Genomic DNA, 20,696 nt, shown 5'->3' with positions numbered 1-20,696 from the left:
TCTTAGGGACCATCTAATCAGAAGCCAAGGTCTGTTCCCTCCTGAACCCTGCTGCCTTTCCCTGAGCTCTCTCCTACCTTCTCCTGAGTCTGCCAGCCCAAACTCCCTCCACCCAGGGAGGACAATTACTTCCCTGCAGGCCCCTTCTCTGGCTTTGTGAGGGACAGGCAAGGCCTCTACAGGTGATCTACTCTCAAATTAGCTGCTGCCAGCCTAAATCTCCCCCATTTGCAGCCTAGCTGGCTGATGGGGCCCCATTTGTCCTAATTCAGCTCTTGCAGGGCCAGTGTGGGGAGTACACCCCATCACACATCCTAATTAGCTAGGCAGAAAGAGAAGAGCATGCCTGCATACATGAGCGACCATGTGCAACATTGTCCACAACTATAAATATCTCTTGTGATGGTGTTCAGCCTACATCCCTGCATGAGGACCAGATTCAGGTACCCTTACTCACACAGAGTAGCAGCTTACTCCACAAGTAGCTCATCATGGATGTCAAAGGGCCTACTTATGGAGAAAGGTGCTACTCAATGTGAGTAAAGGCACCAAAATCTGGCCCTGAATTTGTTACACTTCAGGATTTCACTTCCTCTACACTTAATGTGTCAGTACATAGGAGCGTGGCTTGAGAGCTCTGGTGAGCCAGCTCAGCTCTGATCAGCCTGGGATTAGTTATGTGTGGATACAGTTGGATCATCTCAGTGTCAGTCGGTCCCATGGGACCAGCCATTACTAAGCAAATCCTCTAGAGTACTCTGCAGTAATTTCCCCAAATATTCCAGCGCAGCAACTGTAAGCTGTGATGCATTGGACCACTCCTGTGCATTGGTCAGTGCATTTCCTATGGGCTATTTTGCTGACAAGGGTCATTTTGAGTTAGGCTGTTGTGCCAGGTGGTTGGATTTAGCTGCTATTCCAAATCAGGGTCCGTTCTGAAGGCTACATCTGCAACAAGTCTAAGGAGAAGAACAAGATTAGTTCAAAGGGCTGTGTCTGGGCGGCAGTGGAAAAAATTGTCACTGACCAGATTAATAGATGGGGTTTGGGTTGGCATCTAAAGTTACAGAGGAGTCCTGCCATTTAGATCTCTGTAGCTGTTAAATCAGCAATTGCTCCTTACCTGTTGCTGTAACTTTGTTCTGATCTGTTTTCTGTCTCATCCAGCTCTTGCAGGAGAATCTATACAGAGGGACAAGAACATCAACCTACCAAGTTGGTAAGGCAGATCCTAGTATGTCCTGTTACTGTCCCATCTTAAATTCTGTCCTAGGAAAGTGCATCACATGTAGACCTGGGCAAATAATGTAATCAATGTTTTGCAGATACTCATTCAAACTTTTAAATTATTTTGCTTCAGATAGGTGAAGCAATGGAATGGGTTACATAGGGAGGTGGTGGAATCTCCATCCTTAGAGGTTTTTAAGGCCCAGCTTGAGATTGACAAAGCCCTGGCTGGGATGATTTAGTGGGGTTGGCCCTGCTTTGAGCAGAGGGTTGGACTAGATGACCTCCTGAGGTCTCTTCCAACCCTAATCTTCTATGATTCTATGTTCATGTCCCTTTAGCATTTGCTTTCTGCAAATATTCCAGGGATCAAGTTTACTACCAGGAATCTTTGACTAAAGATTGACTTTTAGCAAATGTCACAGACTATTCACAGAAAGCACATTTTGAATGAGCACTCCCAGACTTGCACCATGCACCCACCAGGATACACAACGCTGGATCCTTGGCAACACAGAACGTGATCACCAAACCATGGCGATGTGTAGGACAGCTCTCCAGTCACTAGGAAGTGTGCCAGATGTCTGCGCTTGTAAACAAACCATGTCCCAGGGCTCTGAGCCCAGCAGCCCACAGGACCTCACATCATGTCAGAGATGCTGGCGCATTCAACAGGGAACATTTCCCCATAACTTTACTGAATTGCATCAGAGCACCCCGCTCATTTCCAGCGAGAGAAATTGCAGAATGGAGAAGCCTAGATTCACACAGGAAATAATTTGGTTACTTAGATTCTGTGGGAACAGTAAGTGTAAAAGAGAACAGCAAGCCACAACACGATGGATGTGTGGAGGCTACTGCTGCACACATGTTGGGCGTGTAAGTGGTTTCATGCTATCAGCTGCCAGTAACTCACAGCTATAGCCCCCACTGTGGCTTACTGCTATTACAAGCCCACTGGGCTCATGGAATGTACCTTTCTGTTGTAAGAAGCATGCACTAGGGACTAAACACCTTAGGCTCAATGCTCCATTCACCCCAATGTAAATTCTGGGTGACTCTATTAAGGTCAATGGGCAAGAGTCTCCACAACAGTATGGTATCTTTGTACTCCTCCGTCAGAGCAAAGCTGCCCCAAAGTCAGCTGATCTCACTGTTGGAAGGTCATCCCAGCACAGGGGAATTGTTAGGTGATGTCAAGCTTATATTGAAGTGTTCTTATATAGTGGCCCTGTAACAGCTCTCACCTCGGGTCTGGTTGGGGAGCATGGCTTAGTAGTCATGACTGCAACCCCTGACTACCAAGGGGACTGTGGGGAGGGGAGCCCAGACCTGCCCACTCCACTGGGCTCCAACGCAGGGCCCAGGTTACCAGTAGTCTAGCAACCAAAAATTAAGGCTGTCCCCGAGCCTCTTCCCCTCCTGGGGTCAGTTTAGTTCCAGGCTTTCCCCTGGTGCGGAAATCCAAACCAAAATAAGTAAGGGAGGTTACTAATGTCCAAGATCCACAGAATACTTCCCTCTCAGGTTGTCTCTGGGGTGGGTCCTCCCTTCCCTCAGGAAGGGCCCCTATGGGCAGCTATTCCAGAGCCTTTAGGCTTTGCTCTGCTGGAGCTGTGAGCTGCAGGTCTGCTTACCTCCAACTCTGCCACCCAAATAAACTAATTCGCTGTCTTTTAATTCCCCCAGAAGAAGGAGCATTTGCTACGGGTGTGGCGGGGCGGGGCTGGCTGAGCCCAAAATAATCCCTTAACCCCTTGTTGTCGAATGTGGGGGCTTTTATACCCCATCACAGGCTCCTATATCAGTTTTCCCCCATCTCATTGGCATTTTTATCCACCTATGAATCACAATGGACTGGACTTTCCAAATCTTCCTGCGGAGTTTGCCTGAACAATACAGCAACTGTGCACACAACTTAGGAACGTGCATGAGCAACAGTTGGACGTGTTGTGTAAGCAAGTGTAGTATGGAAAGCACAATTTAAGTGCAAAATTGTGCCTGCCTTTTCAGGTGTGCGCCTGGAGGGTTTGACCATCAATCAGACCCACAGGGGGCAGGGATTTAGGGGTTCTTTCAGGATGGTGAAATGCAAGGGCTGCCCTGCTGAGAATTGCTACATGGCTGTATCTTCAGTCAGAAGGCCCATCCACCCAGAATGTGGCAATGCAGGGGGATGGACAGAAATACCTGAGTCCTAGGGGCAGATCCGTATTTATTTAAGCTAGGTGTGTAAGAACCTATGCACATGCCCTGCGCTGCGAATCAACCCCTTGTGACCCAGGACCAGCTGCCCCCCAAACAAGTGTCTTTATTACACTATGATATGAGGAAATTCCTTGCCTTTAAAATCTCTTGCAACTTTTAACTGCCCTCATCAGGTGGATGGGTCCCATGAGGAGTCACTCTTCTCCAGCCCAGCATCCCTTCCGGCATCAGCACTTATAATCTGAGTAAGGTGGACTCTGGAGTGCATCTATCTCATTGTACTGAACTAAGCTCATCTTTGTCTCAGGCAGTTGGGAACAATGCAGCAGATGGCAGCCCGGAGCATATGGTTCTAGATCCTCCTGCAGTCACTGACCAAACCCACATGCTTTCTAATTCCGTGAACCCTGGCAGTCGCTACAAGGAAATCCAGCCCCACTGTTGGGTAAGAAGAAAATGCAACAGCTGGAGTGAAGAGCTCAGGGCTGCAGCTAATTTAATATCACCCACTCAGGGCTGGAGGAGTCCAACACTTAATGAGGGTATAGATGGAGGTTTCCTCCTGGTGGAACACTCCATTGCAGTGGGGGATGGGATCGCCTTTAACCCTGCAGTGAATACTTTGCAAAGCACTTGGACTGGTTCTTTGGATGTTAATACGCAGCCCTGGGAGGTCTCTCTCATGCTGCGGATGCCCCACGTTCAGTGCTCCCCGCACCCACCCCTCACGCTATAGACTCAGGCAATACGATCCTCACCTGGATGTCATCTCTGAATTGTGTCCTGATTTTCTGAAGACGGCCCCATTTTTCAACAGTCTGCCCCAGAAACATGTAGCCTTCCAAAAGATGCACATAAGCTTTACGCCCCTCAGCTGCCCTCAGGCCTCCTGCCTAGCAAGGGGAGCTGCTGCAGACTCTGGGAAGCCACTCTCCTCAGCCCCTGGGAGAGCGGGGGCAGCAGAGCTGCTAGGCAGAGGCACCGGGTTGGCACCACCACTGCCCTGTCCCTGTAGGCAGCGCCCCCAGGCTGTAGGAGCAGGGCCTGCCCAGCAGCAGCACTGGGGCCAGGCCAATGGTGGCACCAGCCCAGGAGGTGGTGCATTTGTACACATGCTTCCAGGCTGGCAGATAGATGGGTCCATACAGGTTCTCAGACAGAGCCCCTCACCGCAGGATCCGAGGGTCCCATTCAAGTGTAGACTGATAAATGAAAGGGCTGATTCTATCCCCCCACACCCTTCACTCCCTTTGAGTAGCACCTCACTCAGTGCATAGTCCCATTGAAATCAATCGGAGTAGCAAGGTACTATCTAGCATGGGTGTGGGTAGCAGACTCTAGCCTTAACTACATCCTGCCAAGCGAGAGAGACTGGCTGCTGACCATGGTACCAAGAGGACGGCCCCCTGCCTCTAGGAACGGAGAAACACGCTCTACAAATGAACGCGCACACACCTGAATATTCCAATCTCCCAGCTCTCTTAGGAGACAAGATGCAAAACACACAGTCCAGAAGAAACCCCGGCTACAGAGCCTGTGTTTTAAATCCCATGTTCTCTCCACGTTAGCTACTCCCTCTGAGCTCACAGACAGGGGCAGACCACCCCCAGACAGTAGGGCCTCAGGAGAGCTGAGAGATCTGACGCTCCAAGCCTCTTCTAGCACTGGGGAGCTTCTGGAGGATCTTCAAAGCTTTCACACATTCTCTAAAACCAGAGAGAAAACAGAACGGTGAGAGATTGGGATGGAAAGGAGGGGTGCTGGGGAGAATTTGATTAGCCTCCTCCTTGATTAGCCCTCTATCCACACTGCGGAGATGTGCACCCTGCCTTTGGAGGCCACTCTTTTCATGTCCTTCATGTGTTCCCTGAAGCAACATGCACTTCTTCTGGGCTGGCATATGCCTTGCCCATTTCTTACCTAGCTCAATCCAGCTGAGTTTATTCACATCAATCCTGGTGCTTCATAGACCTGCCTCGCCACCCCAAAACAGGCAGAGGTGACCTGGAGAAGCGTCGCTGCACAACTCCAGCAGATCAACTCCTGAGGCACCTCACCCCGCAAAATCTCAACCCACTTTGGTCATTACCTCTGATCCCTCAATCTGCACTGTACCTGGCTAGAGCCCCATCTGTCTGTTCCTTGAGCATCAGGGTTTTCAGCACATGATTGTTGTTCATTCCCAGGGTGCAAAACGCTCTAATGACCTGCAGTGAGAAGTGACACACACAGAGGTGAGGCCTTTGCTCCTGGACACCAAGAACCACACACATTGCTGGAGAACATCACTAACCTGTATGCGAATGGCTGGACTGCTGTCTACCTCCAGCATTTCCAGCAGGGTAAAGAACACATGCTTATTGCGAAGACCAAGGACCCCCTAGTGAAAAGAGATGTGGAAGCAGAGCGTCACAGAGCATTTTGAAAGATCAAAATCCGGAGCAGTTTGATAAAAGAATCTAACAACATGATGATGTTTCCAAAGCTGATTAGGCACCACACTGTGCTTATAACTGGCACAAGTCTATAGTGCTCAGTAACATTACACCAGGGCTATTTTAATGAGTGACTGTAATGCTGGCGTGAGGCGTGAGATGGCCAGCTCTGGAGACCAAAGTCTTCTGTTTGTTCCCAAGACAGCTACAGCAAGGGCTGCATCCGTGCAAGATCCCCAGCATTGCTCTACCAGCGCACCTCAGTCCTCACCAGGGCCCACCTCCAGGGCTGAGGGGGTCAGCCCGTCTCCACAGCCAGGCAATATCTGGACTCTGCCAATGTAGGGGACAGTTCTGGAGGCAGTCTGAGATGTGGACAGTGTCCAGAAGAAAATGAACAGCCAGCTAACCGGCCAATGGATGGTAACAACTTTCACTAGCCAGTCGCCTAGGCTGTATTTTGTACCCTCAGGAGGCTCCACAACACAACTGGCCATTTCCGGAGCAAATCAGCCCCGCTGTGGTCTGGCCGAGCTGCTCTGAAAGCAGACAGGCTGCAGGCCAAGAGAAGGAAGCAGTGATGTACCAAGAGATTAAAACATGGCTCCCAAGTTAAAGGAAGTCATGTAGGGAGGGTGGAGCCCTAGTATGAGGAACCTAAGAGAAAGGAAGAGAGAGAACAGACTGGACAGCAAGTAGAGAAGGGATTGGAGCTGGAAACACAGGGAAGTGATGGCCAAATGAAAAGGCAGGTGGGGATCCAGCCCAGAGAGAGATTGCACAGCCCACTCATCACCCACACGCTGTGTCTAGGGTAATGTATGTCAGACATGTCTAGTGGTTCAGGACAGAACATGACTTACCAAGGAAACCACAGCCTGTCTTCGGCTCACCTCGCTCTTCTCCTTCAGCTGCCTGCCACGATGCATACGGCATTACCGGAGAGAAATGAGGCTATTTTGCCCCTCCCGCAGGGTTTAAAGGGAGGCACTCCCACTATGCTTTTGTCTTCTGCCTCCACTGTGAGGGGATGCAGTTCCCATCCTCTCTACATAAGGGGTCACTGTGGGCCTTTAAAACCCTGGTTTTCCAGCCTATGCTGGCTACCCTTTAGATTACACCGGAGAGTTAAAAGCCTGAGAAAGTCTGATCCTTTCCCCAGCCTTGTGTGTGGAGGGGAAGAAATCCGCTTAGCGTTCTCCAGCAATCTCAGCCCACTTTCTGTGGGGTTCCTGGATCTGGGCCTTAGATGGCTCCTTACTTTGGGGTAGCCCCCAGCCTCTCTGACAGCCACCCCCCTTCTGCCTGAGCTGCAGCCTTTCCTCCTGCTGTTGTTAGCCAGGTCAGTAGGAGCAGGTGAGGAGGTAGCTGCTCTGTACATTAAGCCCTCTGGGAGGAGATGCTTGGGAGGGGCGTGTCTTTAATGTGGTCTCAGATCATCCAAAGTGAAATTTCCCCCAGTTTGGTGACGTCCACCAACGTGATAATCAGAGATTTCCCCAGCCCCAACCCTGAAGGCTTGTGCTGTAACTCTGGGTGGGGCTAAATTTCACCACACATCCCCTGGGGAAAGAGGAAGAACCTGGCTGGAGGGCCAAGGCTGTCCCACCCGGGCCACCATGTCTGTGCTTTCCCTGGGCTTCTGCCTTGAAGTCCAGTCACCACTAGCCGCCGTCTGGCCTGGAGGAAAGGCTAAGCCTTGGAACCGTGGGAACCAGGAGAGAAGTGAATGAGCCAGTGAAAATTAGCCCACCAGGCAGGTTCCTAAAGATGTGGGCCCAGGGAAAATATCCTGGAATCAAACCCAGACCACGCCAGCGGCCTTTGGGCTTTGTTCAGCACGCGTGGTTGGACGGAAGCAGGAGAGGACTGGATCTCTGGCTCTTCTGCCAGCCACTTACTTCTCCACAATATCCCAGATTCGCCCCTTCATCTGCAGAGCTGCCGCAGTCATTGCCACAGTCTGTCTCACTACCTGTGAGCGGGAGAGAGATGTGGGTCAGGGAGAGAGATGCAGCGCAGGGCAAGGTGAGAACATTTCAGAGCAGGCGGCATGGTGAGGAAGGGGCTGTGTGTGCATGGCAGGGTCTTTATCGGTCAGCCTCAGCCCCAACATCTTTTCAGTGTTTTGTCGACCCCACATGAATCCAGAGTAAAGAACAATAAGATCAAGACTAAGATTAGCCTGAATCAAAGAGTAAAGAACAATAAGATCAAGACTAAGATTAGCCTGAATCAAAACCTGGCTCTGGGTTCTGGTGATCTGGATCCAAACCTCTTGGCTGGTCTCTGACTAAACCCCAGATTCAAATACTGCTGGATTTTGGATCCTGACTGTGTCTTGGGCCCATGTTTAAATGGAAGTGAATTCACTAGCACATTCTCATTACTGATGGCCCATTGGAGAGGAAGGTAGTTGGGGTGAAAGCTCCATTAATATCCCTTCTTTGGAGCAGAGAAAGCCAGGGGGTGGGTTCCTGGCCCTGACACGCTCTCTTGGAAAGAGACTCTGCTATTTAATTTCATTGTGATTAAATCCTCCATGCCCTGAGCCTCACCAGAAATGGCTCCTGGTGCAGCTTTTCCACCAGCAGCTGGAACACCTCCTCTTCCAAGCCTTCCTGTTGGATCGACTCCAGCCCGATGGTGCTCAGCAAATTGGCGGCATCAGCGCGATGCTGTGGGGAAGCAGCATGAAGAGAGCGTGCTGGATCAGCCACTCGTAGGCCCTTGGTGGCACACAAGCGGGAAGTGTTTGTGTGCACATGTTGGGGAGGAGCGGGAGGGGTCTGTGTTACAAGTCTCTCCAGGCTGCAGGTAGCAGTGCCCAGGCTACAAATCCTTGCTGGCCGTGCCACCAGTCAGAGAGGGCATTGCTGGGCCTTTCGCCCAGAAGGAGAAGCTGAGGCGGTGCCATCCTTGGAAGAATGGAGGCCCACTCTGGGTGTCCCGCTAAGCAGGAATCCAAGAGTCTCTCTGATTACAAAAGACTAGGAGATGTGGATGCCCCACTGGGCAATTAGGCACCAGGACAACAGCAACCAGATGTTTAGGCATGACCCTTAGGGGACCCTTAGGCATGGGGACAGCCAAAGCAATACCTGCTGGCCACTGGACACATAGCCAGAGTAACCAAGCCCCTACATATGGACACCTGGAGGCTCGCAGTGGGGCTCCTGAATATAGGACCCTGGAAATGGGTGGATTGGGAGGGAAAGAAACATTGGCAGTGGGTTAGAGTTCCTGACTCCCAGAGGATAAGAATGGTGGTAGCTTAGCCTCCTTACCTTGTACACTGGAGAATGGCGAAGCTGATCTATAACGGCCTGGATGATATCGGTGCTGACCACCATCACGTGCTTCACCAGCATGAGCAAAGCCTGCAGGGGATCAAGAGAGAAGGATCATAGACTCCGAGGAAGAATTTGGGCCTCATGTCTAAACCCGTGTATCAAGAACACCCCTCCAGTTTTGTACTTTGCGCTGTAACAGACTCTCCCATCCAAAGCCGAGGCAACCATTGGTAAAGGGGACCCTTTGGGAGGGGAGCGGCTACACGTCTGCAGAGAATGCAGAGAGGGGCGCAGCTGAGCAGATGTGCCTGTTGAGACAGACTGAGAGACTCCGAGGCAGTGGTGTCTTTGGATCCCCATCCTGAACCAGGTCATGGGTGAGGGAACAGTCTGGGACAACCCCGCCTCTGTTTTCATCTTCCCCAGGTAATGGAAGCCAATGGGCAAAGCATCTGGGAAAGGTTCATGGGTGGTCCTGGAGTGGACTGAGGAGAGGATGGAGGACAGAGACACAAATTCTCCTTATGTGATCAGGCAGGATCCGCACCTGCATTTTCTTCTTCATGTTCTCCTGGGTGAGGCACCTCAGCAGCGCGTCCAGGGCAGCGGGATTGGATGCATCCAGATACACCAAGCAGGTGGCTGCAGACAGGACCGAGTCATCTGTGCGGTCCTGTGAGGCTGCCAGCTGCTCTAGGGTCCCGATGAGCCTGGACTGGGCACCCACCACACTCCCTTGGGACAGAAAGGAAGAGCAGTGGTGTTGATTGTGTTTTATTTCATACTGGGGCTGGCGGGACTGGCACTTGGAAAAGGCAGAGCCTGAGCCCCTTGGTCCAGTTTCAGCAGGAGCCGTGACCTTGGATTCGGGCACTGCAGCCCACGCGTGCAAAGCCACCGCCAGAGCAGTGAGGAGATCCTTTCTCTGAGTCGGGCTTCCCTTCTTCAGGTGTCTGATCAGTTCCTTCACCATAGCAGCATCCAGGCAACCTGTCCCAAGCACAGCACAAAACCAGAAGGCAATGACCAACTCTGAACGCCAGAGCCCAGACAGCTGGCAGCTCGCTGGGAATTGGGTGCCAGGGGCAAACTCAGCAGAACAGCAGGATGGCACACCACTGATTACTGCCCATGAGCCATCTGACGCAGTAGGCTCTGGATGGCTCCTTGTGCAGGAATATTAAAAGGACTCAGGAGCAGGAAAAAGACAAGGGCCTCTCCAGCATGGGCTGGGGGGTACTGTCTGTGGAGAGGGGCTTAGGCTTGAAGGCTAGAGGCAGACCAGGGAACCTGCCAGATTTTGGTGGATGCAGGCCTCTCTCATCCTCAGTCCAAGCCTGCCTGGCAGCATGAACCCCATTCCCTTGTATGACTTTTCTACAGAGATGGGCCCAACGGCAGAGTGCATCTGGACCTGATCCGAACGTGGTGGCTCTGGCCTTTCTCTGTAATTAAACAGCAGCCACCAGACAGAGGGAACAGGCCTTCCTCAAGGCTGGCCCCTTTCACAATTCCCTCCTATCATGGGCCCAGTCTGCGTCAGGGGGAACCCTAGTCAGATGAGTCCCCTGCATGACCCCCTCGGGGATCCCCTCAAGGAGAAAAGGATGCGCACCATCCTGCACATTTCTTCCACACATACAGACTCCCCCCGCCCCTTCTGTGTTCTCCCTGCATCCCTCCTTCCTTTCCCTCCTCCATTCTATCCTTCCCTGTGTCCCTCCACCCATCTCCCATGCCCCGTCACCAGCTGGCCAGTTTCTACACACACGTATTCCCCTCTGTGCTCCTGGCAAACAAGGAGTGAAAAGCAGCACGTCTTGTCCTGTCCTGGCTCTCTAAGGGCAGGAAGGGAGCAGCCCTGCTTCGAGCCCCGCACTGGCTCCCAGGTTATAGTCTCCGAGCCAGATCTGATCCCACACAGCCATCCTGTGGTAAGGATGCATCAGCTCACTTCCCGGACCCTGCTCTGATGTGCGTCTCTGCAGGCAGGACAGCCTCTCTCCCTGTAACACAGTGATGGAGAAATCCTCCCATTCAGTCCCACAGAGCTACAAATGCTCCAGCCATAGGAGGGTGTGAGGGCAGGGAGCCTGCCCTGTCCAACAGCACCAGGGGCTGTAACACAGGCAGACAGGACTCACATTCCAGAGCGAATAAGAGCATCTGCAGCCTCCCCTGCCAACCTCCTGCAGAAGTTTTCCTAACCCACTCCAGGGGCTTTTCTCTCACCCGCTGACATCCTGCTCTCCGGCTTCCCCCGGTTACTCTGCTACAGATCCTGCCCCACGACCCTTTCGCAGACCTCCCAAATCCTAGTCCACAGCTCTCCTCACTCCCCCTAACAGGTACCACAGCATTCACACACCCCATCCCTAGACCTGCCTATTCACGTCTCCTGGAACAGACCTCTGGGAGCCACAGACTGATACAATATCAAGGATTCTACATGCATATAATGTAATTTAGTTAGCCCAAGAAATGTTCCTGAGGTACCTAAACCTCTCTTCCCTGGTCTCAGAGAGAAGGGCTGACTGGATGGAGAATATGTAGAGAGAAAGTGTAAGACATGTCATGTTCTTTGGGGGTGGCTAGTCACAACCAGCTTCTCTTTGCCTCTTGAGAATTTTGTGGCAGATCCCTGATCCACAAAGACAAAACACATGCCATTGTCCCAAATTCACCTGTATACACCCCTATGCTTAATAAATACCACTTAATACTTACATAGTTGTTGTCATCTTCAAAACACTGTATGGACAATAACTAGTTAACAGGCACAACACCTCTGGGAGGGAAATGTTATCCCCATTTTACAGATTGGAAAAATGAGTCCAGGAATGATTTGCACAAAATCATACAAGGAGTTGATGATGGAATTTAAAAGGGTTCCTGGCTCTTGCCCTTGTGTTTAGGCAACGGCACCATTCTGCCCACGTATTACAAAGAGACTCGTCTCTCCAGAGTGAAGGGTGAAATCAGAGTTCAATTATAAGCCCAATGGTTACCCCCACTTCTCTAAACTCGGGGAGGGAAAGCACTGTTGGCTGAAAAATGTGGATGATCGGAGATAGGGTGGAGTAAAACTTTGTCCATGAATGCCAAGTAATTTAATGAGATGATAGTCAAGTTACAACTAGATGAAAGTTAGTCTCTGCACAATTGCACGAGTATCTCATGGTTCTTCAGCCCTTTAACTTCCTAACAGCAACGTTTACACACAGCAGTTGTAGATCTCATTTCAATAACAGTTCAGACTCGTTTTCCCTAGTGAAAAAGGCTGATCAGAAATCTTGTCTAAACCAGTGGTATGACACAGGAAAGGCTGGGTAAGAAGGATCAATAATACAAGTGGTTTGTGTTGTTCTGTGGATACAGGGATGGAGCCGCAGTTGGTGTGAATCAGCTCCCCTGGAGGGAGGCCGATTTCCACCTCCTGTATTCTCAATGCAGTAACAGGAAGATATTACTTACACAACAGTATTAGGTACCAGACTGTTCTTTATGTGAGGTCTCCTTAATCTGATAATTAAAATGTTACCATTCTGCGGTTAGAAGAGGTGTGTGTGCAACAGACCTTGAAGGGTATTGTTCTGGAGCTTGGTGCCAGGCAGCTGTAGTTGCTATAGAGATATTAGTGCCGTGAATATGGAAACAAGCCTTTGTTAAAAAGTTTCTCCCTGGAACTCAGAGGCTGGAGCGCTGTACTGTGTTTTTAGTGGCTACATTTTAGGGGTCAGTGTAGAATTAGAATGTTCACATGTCTAGATGTGTGTCGGTGCATGTATGAACTATGTGGGCTTTAGGGACCATAATAACACTAACGTGTCTTTATAATAAAACATAGCTCAAACGTATGGTTATAGTACGGCATCGCTCCAGGGCAGAGTTAAGGTTGGGTGCCTTAACTGTGCATGTCTTTTACGTGTAACCATGACTCTGAATTTCCTGCGTTTGTAAAGCTTGGTTGCACAATAAGTACCAGTTACATTCCTATAATATTTCGTATCTTTAATTTACTGACACATACTCTCAGCCTTAACTCCATCTTAACGTAGTTTGTTTTTACCTTGGAATTGCCGTAAGTTTTCATTTCCAGACCTTTGCACTAGGTAAGTGTTGCTGATTGGATTTAAGCAAACATTTCTTGGTGTTCATGATTTCTGACATGTATATTACTTACTGTAACAACCTTAATTTTAAGTTACCTACGTTTTTTGGCTGGGCGCATTGGCCCTGTACTGTCTAATGACGTTGCTGTGCTCTGCAAGACACTTCACCGACATCACGCACACAGCTTCATTAGCATGCACAGCAAGTTAAGAGGGCTGCATTCCTTTGCATAGTTACATGTATGGATTACAGCCATTGAGCATTACACTGGACAGCCTGAGACTGTGAAGACTGATGCTGTCAGAGGGAATGAAAGAGCAGGCAGATCTTCCTCTCGCTGTAGAGGGATTTATGCCCAGTAGGTGCCAACAGGCCAATACCCCAGCGTCTAATCACCTTCCCTGATCCCTGGGTCAAAGAGCTTGGAGCTGCTGCATTGACAAGAAAAGTGACTAGAAGAATCACTCACCAAATAAAACCAGGGTCCTAGTTACTTCATATCGCACAGGCTGACTCCTGCATACCTGGAGCTAGAAAAAACAGATCCCTTTAGCAGGCCGGACAAAAGCCACTTAGCACCGCACTTCCTACCCCTGCAATTCTAACCTTTTACACAAGTTTTCTATATTAATTTGGGCATCAATATCCCAACGACTGAATCTCTCCCCACCCTAATAAATCTAGTCTGCGTGCCCTAGGGTCTGCTGTCTCCCTTTCCCTGATAAATCACTCTCCCATTTCCTGAACTCTGGACTAATCTAGTCACGAGAGTGCAGCCCATGCACCAGCCTGGGGGATCCAGCGCCAGCTCAGGGATGTTATGTAATAAGCGATGCTGGCTGAGCCATCTTCCTCCCCTCGGCCCTGAGTTTCAGATCATCTCCTGCGCAGCGCGCCTCCCCTTCCCACACCAGCTGTGTCAATCCCGTGACTTTGCAGTGCCACGAGTCTGTTCCTCTGACCCAGACCCACATTATGAACTGGGCAGCAGAGTGCATGTGAATGGCACTTTAGCCATGAGTCGGCTCTCAGGAGGAGGAAAAGGTCAGGCCCACTTCTTGGTAATGCAGCGACAGCGTGAGGCACTAAAGCTGAAGTCATTATTAAAAACACATTATAAAGAGAATGAACGTCCCTACGGGTTATACCTACAGTGTTGTGAAGTGCAGACAGCACAAACTCATCAGTGATCCTAAGGCAGCCCAGGGCCTAAAGAGACAAATGGCAGAGAAACAAATCTTCACATCGGAGCAATCATTAGAGACGTCTGACCCAACTCCCAGTGACACTCAGCCCAGCCCAGTGTAAAATCAGAGACGACAGACAGTACGACAGCGGCCTTGAGTTGAGCACACAGCAGACTGCAGTGCAGGTCTCTCACGAGGCCCAGGGGATGGGAAGTCAAGGGTCTCCTGGCAGTCATCGTGGCCTAGAAAGAAGCCTTGAGAGTGGGGTAACATTCATCAGTTACCAGGACCTTGGAGAATGCTTCCAGGGGTACGTCTGCATGGCAATAAAAGACCCACAACATGGCTGCGGCTGGCCCAGGTCTGGTGACTGCGGCTCATGGGGCCCAGGTTGCGGGGCTAAAAATTGCAGTGTAGACATTTGGGCTCAGGCTGGATCCTGGGCTCTGAGACCTCACAAGGTTGGGCGGCAGGGGGGAGCGTCTCAGAGCCTGGTCTCCAGCCCGAGCCTGAACATCTACACCGCAATTTTTAGCCCCACAGCCTGAGCCCTGCGAGCCCCAAACGATTGACCTGGGCTCTGAGACTCCGGCGGCGGGTGTTTTATTGCAGTGTGGACGCTCCCCAGGTGACTGCTGTGAGTGACTGCAGCTAAGCCACAATAAGACGAGTGTAGGAGGGATTCTGAGCATGTAAATAATATTGTTAGTCGGGATAACGATACTTCCCAGCCTCGTGTGGGGTAAGAGAAGTTATTTAATGATTATGACGGGCTGCCTTCTATGAATTGACGATTGACACATTGTTCAATTTGAGTCCTCCAGCCTGTCTTTGTGCCTGGGATTTCTCCTGCTAGCTGCAGGAATTGCGGGGAACCTAGCAATTGCCAGCTCCTGCTGGGTGAATGATATTACCTGCTACTTGTAGGGCCATCAGAGGGATTCTCCCTGTCTCTGCCACCCGTGCTGATTAACTTCATTACAATGCAACGTGATCTATATTAATGGCACAAAGAAAGACCCCTGGGAATTCCAGGGCTCTACTCCGCGCTGATAAGGCCGCAGCTGGAGTATTGCATCCAGTTCTGGGCACCACATTTCAGGAAAGATGTGGCCAAATCGGAGAAAGTCCTGAGAAGAGCAACAATGATTAAAGGTCTAGAAAACATGACCTCTGATTGAAAAAATTGGTTTAGTCTGGAGAAGAGATGACTGAGGGGGGGCCATGAAAACAGTTTTCAAGTACATAAAAGGTTGCTACAAGGAGGAAGGAGGTAAATTGTTCTCGTTAGCCTCTGAGGATAGGACAAGAAGCAATGGGTTTAAATTGCAGTAAGGGAGGTTTAGGTTGCACATTAGGAAATCTTCCTGTCAGGGTAGTTAAGCCCTGGAATAAATTGCCTAGGGAGGTTGTGGAATCTCCATCACTGGAGATTTTTAAGAGCAAGTCAGACAAACACCTGTCAGGGATGGTCTAGAGATAATACTTAGTCCTGCCATGAGTGCAGGGGACTGGCCTAGAAGAACTCTTCAGATATCTTCCAGTCCTACACTTCTCTGATTCCCCCTCCCCCTCTCACTGCCTGGAGGCTTGTGATTTGCTCCAGCCATAGCTTCTATAGGACTCAGCTGGAGTGGTTTATGAAACATGACTGAGGTTAGTTACACCCTAGACAGTGAGGAACGAAGTCCCGTACGTCACCTGAGCAGCGTAGATTTGCTCTTGTTCCACAGAAGAAGCCAAGCTCTCTGTGAGCTCCTGTGGGCACACAAAGGCAAGAGAGCTCTGATGTGTTAATGGATTCACAGCCCTCCTGCGAATGTTAGCTACATACTGCAGAACCTCTCATCCCTTCTTGTGGAGTATCTGTACCCCGGATGGAACATGGTCATTCGCACCACCAAGTACTAGTGGTGACTGGTAAGGAGAGGAAGGAAGGTCTGGTGGCTAAGACACAGGACTGGGATAGGGAGACCTGGCTGGCACCCCTTTTGTAAGCCATGATTTTTAGTGCCTGACCTTTATTCTTTCCAACTGCAGCATCTTGATCCTAGGATCTGTGTCCTTCCATTTAATCTTCGCTGGGTATAAACTGTGGATGGACTTTAGCAACTTTGAGAGGACAAAGTCAGGCCTGGCCACAGAGAAGAGGAGAAATCACAGGTTATTTCTCTGCTGAATTTCAAGCATATGTAACACCTGTTGTGTTTCACACCTGGCTTATGGAGTCATGGTATCTGGAGGATCCATGCAGCAAAAATCCATACCTGTCCTGGGTGCAGAGCTCCTAATTACATCCCATCTGACACATCCGTGATCTTGGGGTGGGATTAATTAATTGTATTAGAGCAGTGACTGGAGGCTAAGATCAAGCCTCCACTGTGCTAGGTGCTGTACATTCACATAATGATGAAAGAATCCCTGCCCAAAGGTAAATAACTGAGACAGAAAAATCAAGTCTTATTCCCCCCTCCTCTCTGTAGAATGGGAGAGCATCTCCCTCCGACATAGCTACTGTTGCTTGTTGAGGGTGGTACAATTATGTTGATGGGAGAGCTCTATGTCGGCATAGAGCGGCTACACAAGAGATCTTACAGAGGCACAGCTGCATCGGTACAGCTGTGCCTCTGTAAGCGCTCTAGTGTAGACATGGCCTAAAACAGGGGGCACATTTGACCGGACAAGTGTCCCGTTAACATCTGTTCCATTGCCAGAAGAGCCTTGGGATCTTTAACCCCCACAGAGATGTTGGCTTCACATCAGATCCAGCAGCCATAGCACTCTGGATCCCCTTAACGCCAGGCTGGAGCAGGGGTTGAGTACTGACTCCGAAGAAAGAATGCTACCCACCAAGTTCTCCCACAGCACACCACACACCAGTGCCCAGGACGGCTCCAGCTGGTGAGGCACAAAGAACCCTGGAATACGCCCCCAGGAATGCTAGTGGCAAACTTGTGTGAGGCATGGGCATATGGGGTTTGGAGGGTGCGTGGCTCAGTCAGCAACGTGGATTTTGGAAGGCAGGCTTGGCTAACACACCCCTGCCAGGCAGGATGTAGGCACACACTGCAGTGTAGATACACCTTAAGTCACTAACATCATATCCCGTGGTTCACAGCAGTTCCCTAGAGCACTGGTTCTCAACCTTTTTGATACTAGGGGCCGGCTTGCTGCCTTCCGAAGCTGGGTGAGGGAGAGCTCAGGGACTGGCGCCCGGACATTGAGAGACCCTGCCCTAGAGGTCTCCTCTCTAAGTACAGCCCCAGCCTAACTCTTCTCAACTTGCGAGACCACATGGTAGTGAGTGAAGAACACTGGAACCACAAGCGGAAGTTAGACAGGCAGAATGTAACTGCTCAGGCTGGAATAGGTCCAGAGCACAGGTCAGATAAACTGAGCTCTGCTGGAAAGTTAAAACCTGCCATTGTGTCTCTTACTTTTTCTTCTCCATCATTGACTTCTTCCTTTGGGCCATAATCTGGTATGCAGATCGCTGCCTCAGGCTAGCCAGCCCAGGCTGCTCCACTATGGAAGGCTGGTTAAAGCCATGCCGGAGGGGACTTTTCCTCCACACGGATGGGGGAAGTGGGAGAATTTCACAAGGAGTCTGAGGAAGGAGAGAATGTTGTTTAATAAACCCCCAATCGATTTCATCACCAGGATGACGAGTTACATGAAAATGCCCAGTTGAGCCATAGGAACAAAGCAAACAGCCCCAGTTGTCTGAAACGTATTTCACAGGCTGGTGCAATATTTCTGCATCTGTGACTGTGGACTGGGGCTTCTAATACTAAGCGCTTTTATAAACTCCTTCCGCCTGAGGCTCTAAGAGCAATTTACAGACAATAACTAACTCTAACTCTCCCAATACCCTTGGGAGGGAAAATGTTGTGTTCATTTTCATGGTGCCCTCTGCCCGGAATGCCATCTGGGATCCTCTGGGCCTCTCAGCTTCATTCTCCTCCTTTAAATCCCTCATCAGGACTCACTTTTTGAGTCAGCTTTTCCACACTGATCTCAAATGTGGTGTCGTGCACGCCTGCCTGCTGGCCAGAGTTCGCTCCCTTAAAATTATAAGCTTACATAGATATGCAGAGGGCTGAGTTCCATTGACTTCCAGTGGGACGACACCTCTTCCCACCCGCTGAGGATTTGCCTTACCGTACCTACAAATCCTATACACCAACCACAGATATATATTTTAAAAGACATTACTAGGATGTAAATGTAACAGGTGCTCCATTCCCATGATGAAGAGCTGAATGTAAATCACTACACAGATGCCAAATCCTGCCTCATGATCTTTTACCATCATAGTCTTTGTCCTTCTCACCCGCCTCGCCCTGCACACCCCTTCTGTTTGTCCTCCCTTGCTGTGGTAAGTCTACCCAGATTGTAAGCTTCTCAGGGTAAAAATATCTCTTTTCTCCATCTGTGAAGCACTGGACACTTGTGATGCTTTAGAAATAATACCAAGTTTTAGGTACAGGTAAACTGAGGCACAGAGCGGCTAAATAACGTGTTCACAGACACTCAGCAAGTCAATGGCAAGGGCAGGAATGGAACTCAGGAGTCCGGTCAGTCCGTCTGATCAAACAAGTATGCGCCCATGGTGTTATCACTGCACGGGTGAAAACAAGACTCACTGGTACACTATTCTTTTCTCCGGTATTTTGCTCCAGCCCCCACCAGGAGGGAAGCCAGAGAACTCTTCCTGTGGGTAGGGAAGGAACTTTAGGAAGAGACCCATGAATGAGGCCAATTCTCTTCTCTGCAACCATGAGATCTAAGCAGGCACCAAGAGCAGCAACAAGGACCATACCTGGTGGCAGGAGGGCTTTAATACCCTGAACTCCAGCTCCTTCTTGCCAGCTGAGAAAAGGAAAAATATTAAATTACCAGGATAGCGGCTGGATGTTGGGCTCCAGTCAAGACCCAACCCCTCCGTCAAGACTTATCACATGACCTCCTGGTCCTCAAGTCCTCACCTGCTCCAGCCTAATGTAGCTAATCCCCATAGTAAGTGACAAAAGTATACATTACATGAAGTAGCAAATACACTAGTGCTAAGACCACATTGGTTCTCCCCATCCCTGGCAGAGCCCAGCCCTGAGAATTTACTCCTTATCTTTGTTTAGTATCTATACAGGGGAAATCCAGCACCACACCACAGAACAACCCTGGGTCTCATCCATGCTCTTTTCCCAACAATGTAATTCACCTGTTGTCTCTTCTCGCTCAGTCATGGGGCTGCAGGACACCTTTCCTAAGCTACTGGCGCCTTGAAGCCTCTTTAAGGGCATCTTTATACCTCCCATTTCTGATCCTCCCTGGGAGCCTCAAAGCAGCTCCAGAGAAGTCCCTGCCATTGATCTAGTGCGCCATAGGCTTATGCTGTGGGAGAGGCAACTGATGGACAGAAATGCAGTGACGGGACCCCATAATGCTGCTGGGGATTCGCTTCTGGGCAAGAATCCCTGGAGATGGCTTTAGGATGATGTCATAAGAAGTGGTTACGATGACATCATCACATTCCTCCACCTCCTTAGTCTCATCCAGCAGGGTCTCTTCCAGGGACCATGCAGGCAAAAGATATTGGCAAGTAATAGCAGATATGAGAGAGAGAGAGAGAGAGAGAGAGCGCAAATCCTAAGTAACTAGGGGTCAAGGAGCAGTCAAAGCAAGAGGAGGGAGGCATGGTAGCCACCAGGATTTCGATACTCATTATATGGAATGTGTTCTCACAGCTCCCATTGTCATTTGCCAATATGGGGGTTGTGGGGGCGGGGTACAATGGTATCTGTAGAAATATAGACTATAGAATATAGAAATGTAGAGGCATCACTGTCTAGGAATGACACATGGGACTGTAAACGCCTGAATTCTAACCTCTTGGGCAAGACGCTGCACCTCTCTGCAACTCAGTTGCTCTGTGTGTAAAAGGGGAATAATGGGCCATGAAAAGCGAGTTCTAACACAGCTGGACAGCATTTCTCTGTTTGTAGTGCAACAACTTTGAAATGCCAAATCTGATCGATTCCAAAATGTCAGGGAATGTGGTAGGCATCAGTGGTGACAAGCCTATTGATCTGAGTGCAAAGCAGAGTCCTTGAAAAGCCTGATTCACAGGCAAATCAGGGCCCCCAGACAGCTTGGTTCTGCAGGCAGAGGAATCTCTGCTGCCCCCTGCTGCTGTCTATATATTCAGAGGCAGCAGTTTACCTTGTGGCATG

At 50.1% G+C, this 20,696-nt stretch overlaps 1 protein-coding gene across 1 annotated transcript; it reads right to left on the bottom strand.

Annotated features, from left to right (window-relative positions):
- Positions 1 to 5,056: 5,056 nt before the first annotated feature.
- Positions 5,057 to 19,781, bottom strand: HEATR9 (HEAT repeat containing 9). Its single transcript, XM_074971793.1, has 16 exons — positions 19,685 to 19,781; positions 19,286 to 19,335; positions 17,901 to 18,070; positions 16,483 to 16,597; positions 16,165 to 16,221; positions 14,429 to 14,485; positions 13,746 to 13,806; positions 10,025 to 10,153; positions 9,675 to 9,898; positions 9,158 to 9,250; positions 8,429 to 8,548; positions 7,772 to 7,845; positions 6,734 to 6,785; positions 5,729 to 5,815; positions 5,551 to 5,642; positions 5,057 to 5,141 (listed from the first exon to the last, which is right to left on the bottom strand). The coding sequence occupies exons 1-16, from the start codon at positions 19,779 to 19,781 to the stop codon at positions 5,057 to 5,059; spliced, it is 1,563 nt and encodes a 520-aa protein (XP_074827894.1).
- Between the last annotated feature and the right edge of the window lie 915 nt (positions 19,782 to 20,696).

This window comes from Natator depressus, chromosome 14 (assembly GCF_965152275.1).
Source record: "Natator depressus isolate rNatDep1 chromosome 14, rNatDep2.hap1, whole genome shotgun sequence".
NCBI lineage: Eukaryota > Metazoa > Chordata > Testudines > Cheloniidae > Natator > Natator depressus.
Note: the sequence above shows the minus strand (reverse complement) of the source record. Positions and strands in the feature narration are given on the sequence as shown.